Below are 13,108 nucleotides of genomic sequence, written 5' to 3' on the forward strand. Positions count from 1 at the left end.
TCAGGTACCTTTTGCATTGGCTTACTGCATTCATGTTGCTGGCAGTATTTTAAACCCAGATGAAATTCCAAATGAGATGCAGAAAATTGAACCAGCAGTAAACCACACTTCAGATTCTTGCTTTTCCACTTATTAAATTAATTCAGCAGCCTGAAACAAGACAGAGAGCATGGCAAGTGTAGTAAAAATAGGTGTAAATATAATATGGGCCATTTAAAAGTTCATGTTTATAATTTGACTGCATAATGACAGCAGAATATAACTTACATTTCAAGGTGTGTCTGCATATATATTTAAGCGGAACAGTTATTTTGGTTTTGGTACCTGAGCTAGCATGTTCAGTAATAGCATGGATAAAAGGCAATAATTTATGCCTGTACCTTCAGGTACCTTCTGACATAATGCCTTCAGGTAATACTAGATGTGATTAGATTAGGTAAGTTAATATTAGATGTGGTTTATTTAATTGCAATTACAAGATTTCACTAGAGCTTGCAAATATTTTCATATTGGCCACAGGAACCCCTTAAGTTTATTTTTTCAGGAGCCTTCATGTGTTCAGAATTTGCAGGCAAAGTAGTTGAAGTGGGGGCCATCAGATAAAGCTAGTAAGAGCCAGAGTCAAACCAAACATCAGCTCGTGTAACAGGCTGTGGACTGTCGAAAAACCCTCACTGTTGGATGTTGTAGATGCAAAGAAATCAATCTCAATGGGAGAAGTACAGGGAAAAAGAAAGTGGAGTTTATTAACTAAAAAAACACATCAGACTTAGAAAATATTTTGGGCTGAGACTCATTAGAGGCTGAGAGAATACTTTTCTGGAGGAAGTTTCTTGCCCTGTTCTTGCTCTTCCCTAGTCATCTTCCTATGGCTACTGTTAGAGACAGGATACTGGTGAAGAGACAACCGTGGTCTCAACAGCCATTTTCATGTGTTTCTAAAGGTTTTCACAGAAAATGTACATATACAAAAATAAGTTTACAATTAGTCTTTAGCCAGCCAAGGAAAAAAAACAATGCTGTAAAACTCATCTGAGCAATCCCAGTGACTGAAAGGGCCAAAGGTAGTATTGTAGCTCTTTATAAACTGGTTTTCAAGATAATATGCCCATTAAAAGTAAATGGCTTTTCAGACCAGTTATTTGTCGGAAGAATATGATATGATCATCATCTACTTCCTCATTGATGAGGAGCTTCTAGGTAATAGAGATTGACAGCTTACCTCCTCTGATACTACCTCTATATACACTGGGTCCAGGTATGCCAGTCTGGTTTTAATTTGGGAACAAACTAGTATCCATTTTATTTTTCTTTAACTCTTTCATTTTAAGTCTCTCTGTTTCTCTATAATCAGAATTTGTATATACAATTATGTAGGGGTTTTCACTATTCTTTTTTTTCAGTGAGGTTGCCTTTGTGCCTGCTAACACTTTTCCTCCTTTGTTTTGTACTCCAAGCCCTTACCCTACCCAGGAATGTTAAAAGTCCAGTGTCACCTTGGGCTTTCCTTCAGTGCAGGGAGTAGCGGGGTGTCTCCTCCAGAGTTTGTGCCCAAAGCTGGGCATTTTTAAGTGACCTGAGAGTTGTTTTGGGCAGGGCTGAAGTGACATGGTCGGTAAGGCAGGAGCTGGTTAATTTGGTGACTGTGTGACTTAGTCAGCCTGAGTCAAAACCTGTGATGGTGACAGCCAGCAGTCAGTTGTAAACAGAGCTGATTTCTTTCTACTGATAGCAAAAATCACCGTTTGATCTGTGGTGGTTTTTTCCCCATCATCTTCTGATGAAGGGTCTGTGATCTTACAGCTATGGACTCTGCCATTACCAAGGCCTTTGTCACTTCTGGACTGAGCTGCAATGGTACAACTGATATGGTAAAGTAAAGCCACAGTGGGATTATATGTTTATAAAATCTCGATTCCAGCCACGAGTTGCACACTGGCACTCAGTGGTTTGTACTGGCTGCCCCTTGGCAGCTCAGGATATCAGGCATTGGTTCTGTCCTAGGAGTTTATCTTGCTTTGGGACTGCCAGCACCCAGCGCAGTGCCATTTTGGGAGACCAAAACTGCTTCTGAATGACCTGCTTTGTCCAGACAGGGCCCAGACGTGCCATGCAGAGGTGTTAGCTAGAGGAGAGGGTGCATCGGGAGAGACCTGTGGCTGCCTCAGTGCAGTGCTTCATTTGTGCCTTGTTACATGAGCCAGTGAGCTCAGATGAGTGCCATGAGCTGCTGCCTTGGTTGGGGTCCCTTTGCACATTCACCCCATGGTGAAGATGTGCCCAGGCTGTCCTGGCGCTTGCCAGTGAAGAGCAGATGTGGCAACTGCATTTTGGAGAATGGTGCAGGGAAGTGGAGTAGTGGTTCTTTTACAGACATCTAGTAACAGGACAGCACTCCTCCAGATCTAGAGATATTCCTGTAGATTTCTCATATACATATAAATAATACAGGCATTAAGTTTTCTGAACAGTTGTTGGTATGTGGGTAGAGGTGCCTATTAGTTCACATAACGCTTTCATCTCATCACTGAGTCCTTCGCTAGTAATCAACAACAAATTGCTACAGCTTAGGATAGACATATAAAATAGTGGCGTCTTAACTCTTAAAGGAAAAAAACAGGGGAAAAATACAACTATTAACCTGGGCAAATAAGATACAAGTTTTAAACTTTAGTATTATTTTTATACTGTGTTTTTAGTTGATGGCAGGGATGCCTTGGATGTTCTTCTATATTGTTTAAATCATGTACGTAACGTAGAATTAATGCAGTCTTTCTCTGATAATCAACTTTCAGTTCCAGAGTTAATGAATAGGATGTTTTCTCCCTCCAAACAGCAGGATATCTGTGCTTGTTCTACTAGCATGTTCTTTTTCCTTTCTTCAGTCCCACTCTTGCCATGGCCCACAGGAATCTGACTGGGAGCTGTAATGTTAACTGTGGATGTAAGATTCATGAGTACGAGCCTGTCTGTGGATCAGATGGAATAACGTATTTTAATCCTTGCCTAGCTGGCTGCATCAATGGTGGAAACCATAGCACGGGGGTAAGTGCTTCACCCACCCACCCACATACAACTCCTCAGTAGCCCCTTGGGACTGATGCGTTTCTAGTGCGTTTCTGACTGCTGTGTTTCTAGTGCAAGCATCCCCCCTCTTAAGCTCTGGAGAAGTTGCTCTGCTGCTGACTCATGGATGAGTCTTCCCATGTTTTGAAAGGCTGGTGATGCACGGTCCCACACCCCTTCCTTTCAGTTATGTAAAAATTTGAAGCACAAGCTCATTTGTACCGCATGAATCCTCCAACCGAGTGAGTGCGAAGTGCCACAGGGTGGGGAGGGCTGGTGTTTCCAGTACAGACTCTGAAGTCCCTGATGGCAGTGGCCTGCCTCTCTGCTGCTCCTGCAGGGCTTGGAGAGGGGACCTTGAGTCAATGTCATCTAATTCAGCTTTCTGCTAACATAGGCAGCCATGTCATACTGTCTTTCCCCAAGCTCATCAGTGTTACTCGTAAGAGCAGTTTCGGGGTTTTTTTGGCTCCCTCTCTGAATGGAAGGAAGAACTTAACTCTTCAGGTAGTTGGAAGTGTTTTAAACTCCTGTTTAAATTTAGTTATGGCCTGTTTAAAGTCATTGGTGTTTGTGTCAGCCTCGTCATTTTGCATAAGTAGCTGTTGCACCTGCACCAGTGTATTGACAGGTCTTTTGTTCTCATGGCTAAATAAAGACTGCCCATTTATTCTGCTCTTGTAAAATAGTTTGGCCATTCTTACAGCCTTTCTCTAAACCTCTTCCAGGCTAAATGAAGTGATTGTCATTGAACTCAAGTAACCAGAACTTAAAGGATGTTAATAATCCACTTTCCTTCCTGGAAATATATTGGCTGTTACAGCCCAGTCTTCCAGTTATGCTGGACTGGGAGAGGGCATCCTGCTGGTAAAATCACACCACGGAACAGTTGAAAAGCAGAATCTGACCTAAATATCAACAGAGCATTATAGTCGTGCTTGTTTTGTACAAAAAATGAGCTTAAAATTCTTCTGTTACAGAACTGTCCGTTCAAAAAGGTTAATTAAGAAAGACAGGAAGTAATGTAAACATTGATTTTCTCAGGACCCGATTGTGCTTTCCAGAAAGTTATTTATAATGTGTCGGTCTCCTGATTTGCAGTCCTGAGCCAGCCTGTGAAGCAGGAGGATGTTAGGTCCAGTGCTGCGCTTTCTCAGGTTTGACTGGATAATGGTCTGAAAATGCAGGTTCTTACGTAGATTCCACTTAGAAGAGATTAATTTCCTTTAAAGCTTTTTTTTAGAGTATCTTACTGGTTTTTAATAGAAAATTGCTTTGGCCCGATGTGAAAAGTCTGTGATATGAGACTGTGGTTACCTTTCAGTGTCTATATAAATCTTATTTGTTCTTTGCTGGATTGAGACACAGGTTTGATCTTTGTTACATTTCATCTGATATCAAACTGGCACTAATAATTCATTTAGTTGGGAGTATGTACTCTTCACTACAAATTTTGAAACATACTATTTCCTCTTACAATTTAAGAACAGATCTTTCATGGCCTGAAGTTTTAACTCGGTAGCTAATGGTGAATAGAACAGGGCTGACCTTGGTAGGAAAATACATTCCTTCATTAAATAATGCCTTATGTAGGGCACTTTTAAAACAACAAGTGTAAGCTTGTGTCACTCTTTAACACAAAATGTTGCTAACTTATAACATTTGGATTTAAGTTTATAACATATAGCTTTGTCAAAATTAACCACTTAAAAATTGGAAGTAGGAGAAAAGGATGCCTGTGTACAGTTCATACCTATTTTATATATTCCTATACTCTAGCATTTCTGTTGTGTCATTCTGGTGATGAACCAAGATTGTGTAGTAAAGAGGACTATTTTCTGTAGGATGCCTGTCTGGAAGCAGTAAGGAGATTAAAGTTAGGGACTGTAGGAAGAAAGGAAATGCTCATGTGTTATTAGACAGGACAGTGTAGTGCTGCCTTGGGAAACTGGATTCTGTCATTGTCTCCATTCCTAAGCGATGCTGGGCAAGTCACTTAAATGAAACCTCTCCCAGTTGGTCATTAATTTTGTATTCTTCGTATTCTGGATGATGGACATGAGCAATAACCAGAAGTGCCATTTGTAGAAGCACTTAGTGCCTAAATCTATATCTGAAGGCACAAAAAGTTTCATTTAGAATATATTAAGTTGTGTATGGTGGAAAATGTTCTGAAAAAAAGGATCCTGGCTGTCTCAAATTTGCCACCCACATTTGTGAAACTTTTGATCTTTTTCAGTTACTTAGCTACAGAATAGAGGTAACAACATCAGTGCCTCATCTCATAATGGTTTTGAAGATAAATTACTACTTTTTGAAAGAGTTAAGCTATAATGATGATTGTGATAGAAAAATCCATATGAAATATGAGTCATTCTGTCTTTGTAGTGGAATACGTTTAGTGTGAGGAAAAAATACCTGGAGCCACATTTTGAAAACGGGAGGTAAAATACTGGATAAATTGATACATTATTAAGATGTTCAGCTAAATCCCATGGGAAAAAATGTGAGGCTATGTCATAACACGAACACATACAGAGGTATACATTAAAGTTGACAAACAACCCTAATTTGGATATTTCCTGATGTCCAAGTGCCTAAATTTGCAACCTTAAGATGGTCTTGTAATGTAGCTTCTGTGCATATGTGGTCCTAGGTTTTGTGAATGCGAACATCAAAACCAAAAACTCCTTCCTGTAACATCACATGAGCCCTGACCTGTTTCCCCTCTAACACTGGAGTATTCTTATCTGCCGCATACCCCTTCACCATGAGAGCAGTTGAAAACAGTAGTAGAATAAATGTGATGGGAGGCTATTTCTCATCTAGCTCTTCCTCACCTTGCTCAAATCACGGTCCCTTTGCCCTGCTTCGTTAGTCAGCCTGTTCATCTTAATTTCAGCCTCTTTGTCCATTCAGGAATCCCTCATGTCCTTCAGTCTCACTGTTTAAGTCTCTGCTTTCTCCTTATTCTCTGGTTTTGCTCCTGTATGCATCCCATCCACATCCACATCCAACTGGAAGGTCCTGGGCCCCGAGCATGAAGTGCAGCATGTTGCTCTTTAACTGAATCTGGGGAGACTTTCATTGAGATGGTAGAAGACACCTTCTGAAGATGGATACTGACAGCCTGCCAAATTCCAGAATACGGCGCTGTCAGTGCTGCTTAAAGAGTGTTTCCTCACAGTTTTTGTTACACGGTAGAAACAATCGTTTTCTCCAGCTTCCCTGTCAGAAGTGATTGAATTATTTCGGCAGAATTTTCCAAAAATATTCCAGAATTTCTTCTAAACAGTGGAAGTAGTAAGCAGTGGAAAGGCAGCCTCATCATGGGAAGTCCTGGCCAGCTTTAAAAATACTTGGAGTGGTAACCTCAGTTGTACTTGGCATAATGATGCTAGAGATTGAGAAGTACCGTGGGACTGTTGTACCACGTCTCTGCGCAATGTCTTTCTCGCACGGGTTTTTCATGTGGAAATGTTCTTTTTCACTCTCCCCAGGTAAGAAATTACACAGAATGTGCCTGTGTCCAGAGTCGCCAGGTGATCACTCCGCCGACGGTGGGGCAGCGCAGTCAGCTCCGGTTGGTTATTGTCAAAACCTACCTGAATGAGAACGGCTACGCTGTTTCTGGCAAGTGTGACCGAACCTGCAACACGCTTATCCCGTTCCTGATATTTCTCTTCATTGTTACCCTTATAACAGCGTGCGCCCAGCCGTCAGCAATCATAGTGACACTCAGGTGAGAACTCAGTTACAGTTTTTTAAGTATTTTTGCTGTGCCCGCTATCACCAGTGCCTGTGTCAGAAGAGGCTGGAGCAATGCAGCCGAACTCCCTCAAGCTTATATATCCTTAAAAAGTGAATAGAATAGGGCTGACATAGACAGGGTGGAATTTGCTTGTATTTAGAATATGTAACATGCTAATCCACTTTAGGAAACATGAATTGCTGACCGATTTCCAGGCGCTATAAAGAAAGAACAAGTAAAAGCATCATGTAATAAAATGATTACTCCTGAAGAAATTTTCAACCTTCTTAGAGCAATGGTTTGGATTTTTAAATGCAAATGAAAAAAATGTTAGTATTTAAAATTATCCTTTTCTTAAAATTGTTAATTCCTGCCACATGCCTGTTTTTGAATCTTCCCTTCTTTTCTTCATGAGTATTTTGAACTTGTATTGTAGTAGTGTTGTCACTGTGGTCATTTAAGGATAGAGAACAACACAGTCTTTGTAGGGAAAGGTAGTGTCATTTATTTGTCCATTTGAAAAATATTGTTCAGGTTTTTGGATTGGCTTTTCCCATCTCTGCCATCTGGTCTGATAAACATTATCACTCCCTGTAACATCTTTGTCCATTTAAAATAGAGCTTCTGTAAGTTAACTTCAGTCTGATTTTTAAAGAAAATGAGCTGAAAAAACACAATATGGTCTACTGCTAAAATGAATTTGTATTTGTGTAATATATGTTGCTGTTGTTAAAAGAGGAGGAGGAATTAGAGGAAAATGAGATAATTATTTACTAGGATTTACAAAGCACACCCATAGGTATTGGTTCTACTGGTAACAGAACGACAAAGAGAGTGATTTAAAGATGTCAATTCGGTTTGGAATCTGAAGCTGAAGAGCTCTCAAGAGTTCAAGAATTAAGTTCCTTTCTACGGAGATGAGCTGGAAGAATAGAATAGAACAGAACAGAACAGAACAGAACAGAACAGAATAGAATAGTTCAGTGGGAAGAGACCTACAGTCTATCTAGTCCAACTGCCTGACCACTTCAGGGCTGACCAAAAATTAAATCCTGTTATTAAGGGCATTGTCCAAACACTGACAGGCATGGGGCATCAACCACCTCTCTAGGAAGCCTGTTCCAGTGTTTGAGATGCTCTTCAGAAACACACCCAAAATGATCCAGATGCAAATGGGTATTCAATCCCTGGGATCAGGTTAAGAGCTGATCTGAAATAAATGCCTACAAAACCTGAAATGCCTGTGGTGTAGACCTCAGGTCCTCAGCTCGAGCTGTTTAGCTGTATAGATCTGCTTCTCTTGAGCTGCATTAATTGCTAACATAGAGACACCTTTTGACCTGGTTTTGCGTAAAATCTTTCTCCAATTTGATCTGTTTTAAACCAGTCTTAGGCCTTTCCTTCCTGCGAGAATGGTCCTCCCAACCAAGTGGGATTTTCTCCTGGTACTGTTGTCGTTTTATCTTCACTCTGATATTCTGAGACTACTGATGTTCTGCTGCTGCTCACAATTAGCCGCCTATAAAAATAATAATGGCAAACCTTTGTAATAGGTTGTGGAGCCTTAGAAAACATGGGGCAGATCAGGACTTGGCTTTGCTCTCCTTAGGCTTAGCTGTGAGCACAGGTCTGGAACCCTCTGGCAGGCATCTGCGTCTCATCCCCAGCAAGGATGAGCACTCTCTTGCTGCCATTTTCTCCGCTCAAGTGGCTGAGGTTTATGCAGGAGCCTGCTGCTGACACGTGGAGGACTGTGCCGTGTCATGTGGTGGAATTTGACTTCCAGTTTGCTTTTCAAAAAATCTACAAAATGGGTGCAAGGTGCAAGGATCACTGTTAGGACTGTGAGGCCAAGCGCTTGGGAGTGGGCACATCAGACTTCCAGTTGCTCATGCAGCTTTAGCTCAACTACTCTGTGCACAGCGCCGTTATAATTCAGAGACTTCTGACCTTATTTCTTCTGTCTCCGGGTTTTCTACCTGTACAATAATAATAATAAAACTACATTGACATTGCACTGCAATTATGCAAAGGTAAACTACTGTCAATGGACATTAATATTGCAGTGAGCCTCACAATAGTGAGGTGCATAAGGTGCATCTCCAGCAGGATTTTGTAACGTTCAGTGGAAAAAAGGATGGTTCACACACAACAACAGTGACACCAACTGTCCCAAACCATATGTTCTGCGCTGCGCATTGGTCCAAATTTGTGGCCCAAGTTTGTTCCCCAATTTCTCAATTTCTGAATGAGTGCTTGACTTCAAAACCTTGATTTTACAGCTGCACCCCTTTGACTGCAGTCTTTTTATCTTATATTTCAATGTCATTAGAAACTGCCTATCTTAATTTCAGACCTTTAGGTTAAGATTTAAAAATATTTTTTAAATCATAAGAAAATTTGTGATTTACTGAAATTGTAGTTGCATTGTGGAATATCCTTACTTTGTATTTAGTCTTTTGAAAGCTTGAAATTTTTCCTTTGAAACTAATGGAAGAAATCTTCTATGACTTGTGTTGAAAAGGAACAGTGTTTAAAGTGACTGTTTGGATGTTTCTCCTGATATTTTTCCTGAAGTAGCTTCAAAGTGCTTATGCTACGCAGAGATCTGTTAAATTCAGAAGCTGAGTCCAGCTTTCAGCAACTTAATTCCCGATTAATTCTAATTTATCTGAAAAAGATTAAGAAAATAAAGCAAGACATTCTATGAAATAATAGGAAACTATCATGAGAAGCCATAAACTTTTTGGATGGATTCTCTAAGTTTCCTTCATGGGTTTGGATCAAATTCTTCAGGCCTTACCTAGGTAAAGAAAGGTTAAAAGGTGTGATTGAGATTTTGATTAAACAGGAGCAGGGGGCGCTGGCTATATTTTTTCCTAGCAATAAGAGTTAACAGTATTAGAAGCTAAATGGAAGAAATGTAGACAAAGGTATTTTATAGCTCAGAAAAAAGCCAGGAAGTAGAGCCAGCAGATACCACAATGATTATCTGTTATGACTGTTTCGTCAGAGGAGTTTTCTTTTTGCCTGCTAGGTCTGTGGAAGATGGGGAGCGGCCCTTTGCACTAGGAATGCAGTTTGTTTTATTACGAACTCTTGGTAAGTAAGTAAGTCTTACAGTTACTCAGCATTTCCATAAAGGGTCGCCATGTTCAGCTTAAATGTACCATAAAAGTACTAAAATTCCATAAATCTGCAACTAATTGCCTGACTAATTGTATTAAGAACCTAAAATTAATAGCTTCTGAAAACGTTGTAGCTGAGAATGTATTTAGTTGTCTTTTTTTTTCTGTTACTGACTTTCTAGAACAACATTTTTGTCCCAGAAAGAGATATTTTTACAGTTTCAAATTTTATTCAAAAACTAATAGTTACTAAATTTTATTTTTAAGGATTTTTTCTTTTTAGAAACAGATTTTTATTGCTTTCAGCAATAACAAAAGCTTTTTGCATTTTTTAAATAAGAAGCAATTGTTACTTAATGTCTAATTTCAAATGTTTCAAAGCAAAAAGGGTGAATGTTAAAAGTCTTTATTCCACAAAGTAGTTTCTTTCAAGCTCTTGAACTTCTAAAATCCTGCCTATAAAGAACACTCCAGGTGTTCAGCTACTACGAAACATAAGACTAGAGCAAGCAAGGACTACTCTAAGAGAACAAGAGGAGAAGCCCATGTAGCTGCATCTGGAAGTTTTCTTTGAGCAAGGACGTTTCTGACTTGTCTTAAAGGTGTTGTACTTCTGGAGAAAGCAAGAGCATTCAATGAGCTGGCTGCATTTTTAGCAGCCTTAGAAGTTAAAGTCTGTTTCTGAGAAAGATCTATTCAAAAGAAAATTTACAGTTTTAGTGGTCTCACGGCTTCCATCCATCTTCAGTAAGAGAAACATTTTGCACTCTTTGGGGCTTTTTCTCCTTAATTTAATTAGCAACCCCCTCCCTTTCCCAGCTCATGGGCAAGGATGTTCAGCAAGTAACACTCTGGAGAATAACATTGTATTTTGTTCCTCTCCCTTATTTTATGCCCTGAGAGCAACATTGGATTTTCTTTTAGGGGACACGTAGTTCAAGAAGAGATGTCTGAGAACGGCAGATTGAAGCAGTACCTGTTGTAAGGTGCTGCTGCGTTGTCTTCTTTGCTTGAATTCTTTCCCATTTGCAGTACATTTCATGTGTGGGATAAGTAGTGTTGGTGGGAAGGTCAGCTGACCAGTTTTCCATGTTCTAGATTTCATGTGAGAAGAGCGGTGTAGAAATCTCAGAAATTCTCGACCTACACTGTTTGGCTAAGGCATATAGTTTCTTTAAAAGTTTTCCACTATATACTAACACATACTATATCTGTTGCTATTTTTCTTTCAGCTTACATTCCCACTCCAATTTATTTTGGGGCTGTTATTGACACCACGTGCATGCTTTGGCAACAGGATTGCGGCGTACAAGGATCTTGTTGGGAATACGATGTCACCTCATTTCGTTTTGTCTACTTTGGGTTGGCAGCTGCTCTCAAGTTCGTGGGATTCTTTTTTATTTTCCTGGCCTGGTATTCCATTAAGTGTAAAGAAGAGCAACTGCAGAGACAGAGATGGAGGGCTTCACCGGTGAACACTGTGAGTGAGATGGTTGGCCAAGCTGGACCACAACAAAACTATGCACGGACTAGATCCTGCCCTACCTTCAGTTCCCGAGGAGACATCAGTGTGGCACAAGGAATGAACTGCATAGCACAGACATACCCCGGCCCTTTTTCAGAAGCAATAAATTTCTCAAATGAAAATGCGTTGGAAGAAGTCACTGCTGAGATATAGACCCCTGGCTTGGTAACGTAATATGTAGTTTTGTTGGTTGACTTAATTACGGCGCCTTGTAAAACACCTGTGCCTTCTATTTTTAATCTAAATGTAACATGTGATAAAACCAACAAAACTTAATGCAAACAACCACAGTATGTTCCTGAGGGCTGGATACCTCAAACCAACCCAGGTTCTTATTTCTCCCCTCCTGACAATGGAGTTTTAAAAATTGTGTTTGTAATTATTTCAGATGTGTCCATTAAATGTCCATGCTCTGATCTAATGTCAATGTAAGGGTGAGGTATTATGAACAGCAAAAGTTAGTGGAAGAGTGACAAAAACTCATATTGTTGATGTCTAGATGTCACAAATGCTTAAATGTATCAACTTCATATCTGCAAATCGTATTTTTAAGAGATGAGTAATTACTGTGAGTTCTGCTACAAAGCACAACTGAACTTGTTTAAACTATGCAACTTATTTGGATAATTGTATGTGCAGCAAATTAAGTTTAAAGTTTGCTTTTAAAGACATTACTGCAACTGAATTTGAAAGGGGCTATTTTCAGACATAAGCATTAAATTAAAGAAGAACACAAGGTTTAAAGTACTGTTAATAACATGTTAAGCCATACAAAAAAATATGCATCAGGTAATGTTTGCAAATGTTGAGTCATAATATCTTTATCCTGTCAAAATGTGCATTGATTTTCATTTGATGGGAAGTAGTCATTCTTCACAAAGTACACAGGCTGGGAAAGTGTAACGCTTGGAGTAAAAACTTCAGTATTCATTTATAATAACATTAAGATGTAGGAATCATACACACACACCAGAGCGGATGTGTGCATATTTCTGTAATGTTGTTTGCATGGCTGTTACTAACACCAAATCCATACTTTTCCTGAAGAAGAAAATAACCAGTTATAGCTTGATCGGAAGAGCTTGTCTGTCCTTCAGAAACGTGTGCCACTCTAGATCAGCTTTGGTGAAAAAATCTCGAGGGAGAGCTGATGGCCTCGTTTCGTGTCTGAGCGGCCACCTGGGACGCGGCGGGCCCCTCGCTGCCACCGACGGCACGGGGCTCGGGCTGGCACCGCTCGCTGCCTGCTGCAGGAGTGAGCAGAGAGACCCTTCAAGTGGGCTGCAAGCAGTCTGCCCACCGGGGTGCCTAGGACGAGGCTTTCCCCTCCACTCCTGGCACCGCTGGGGTGCTGTGCTCCCCACCACCAAGGACAGCTGGGAGGAGGTGCCAGCTCAGACCCTGGGACCTCTTGTTTCTGCCCCACTTCTGCCTCTCCCCCTGCCTGGTGCTGGGCAGGCTGGTGGGACAGTCCTGGAGGTCCTAGTTGTATAGTTTGTCCCACACGTGACTGCCTTTTCTTTTCTCAGCTTCATTGAAAGCTTCTGTGAAGGCAAAGGGTGAGTTGTCTCTCCTTTGCCCTTCCAAGGGAAGAGCTAAGAATAGAAATTGTCTGCAAGCGTAGACCGGCGGGACGCA

At 40.6% G+C, this 13,108-nt stretch overlaps 1 protein-coding gene across 1 annotated transcript in view; it reads left to right on the top strand.

Moving 5' to 3' along the window:
• The window catches only part of SLCO5A1 (solute carrier organic anion transporter family member 5A1), a 76,735-nt gene extending 65,074 nt beyond the window's left edge, over positions 1 to 11,661 (top strand). Inside the window, exons 6-9 of the mRNA XM_059815489.1 lie at positions 2,886 to 3,045; positions 6,567 to 6,808; positions 9,855 to 9,919; positions 11,178 to 11,661. Coding sequence (XP_059671472.1) covers positions 2,886 to 3,045; positions 6,567 to 6,808; positions 9,855 to 9,919; positions 11,178 to 11,623 — 913 coding nt within the window. The 3' untranslated portion in view covers positions 11,624 to 11,661. The remainder of the gene's footprint in view (positions 1 to 2,885; positions 3,046 to 6,566; positions 6,809 to 9,854; positions 9,920 to 11,177) is intronic.
• Positions 11,662 to 13,108: the final 1,447 nt, after the last annotated feature.

This window comes from Gavia stellata, chromosome 3, assembly GCF_030936135.1.
Source record: "Gavia stellata isolate bGavSte3 chromosome 3, bGavSte3.hap2, whole genome shotgun sequence".
Taxonomy (NCBI): domain Eukaryota; kingdom Metazoa; phylum Chordata; class Aves; order Gaviiformes; family Gaviidae; genus Gavia; species Gavia stellata.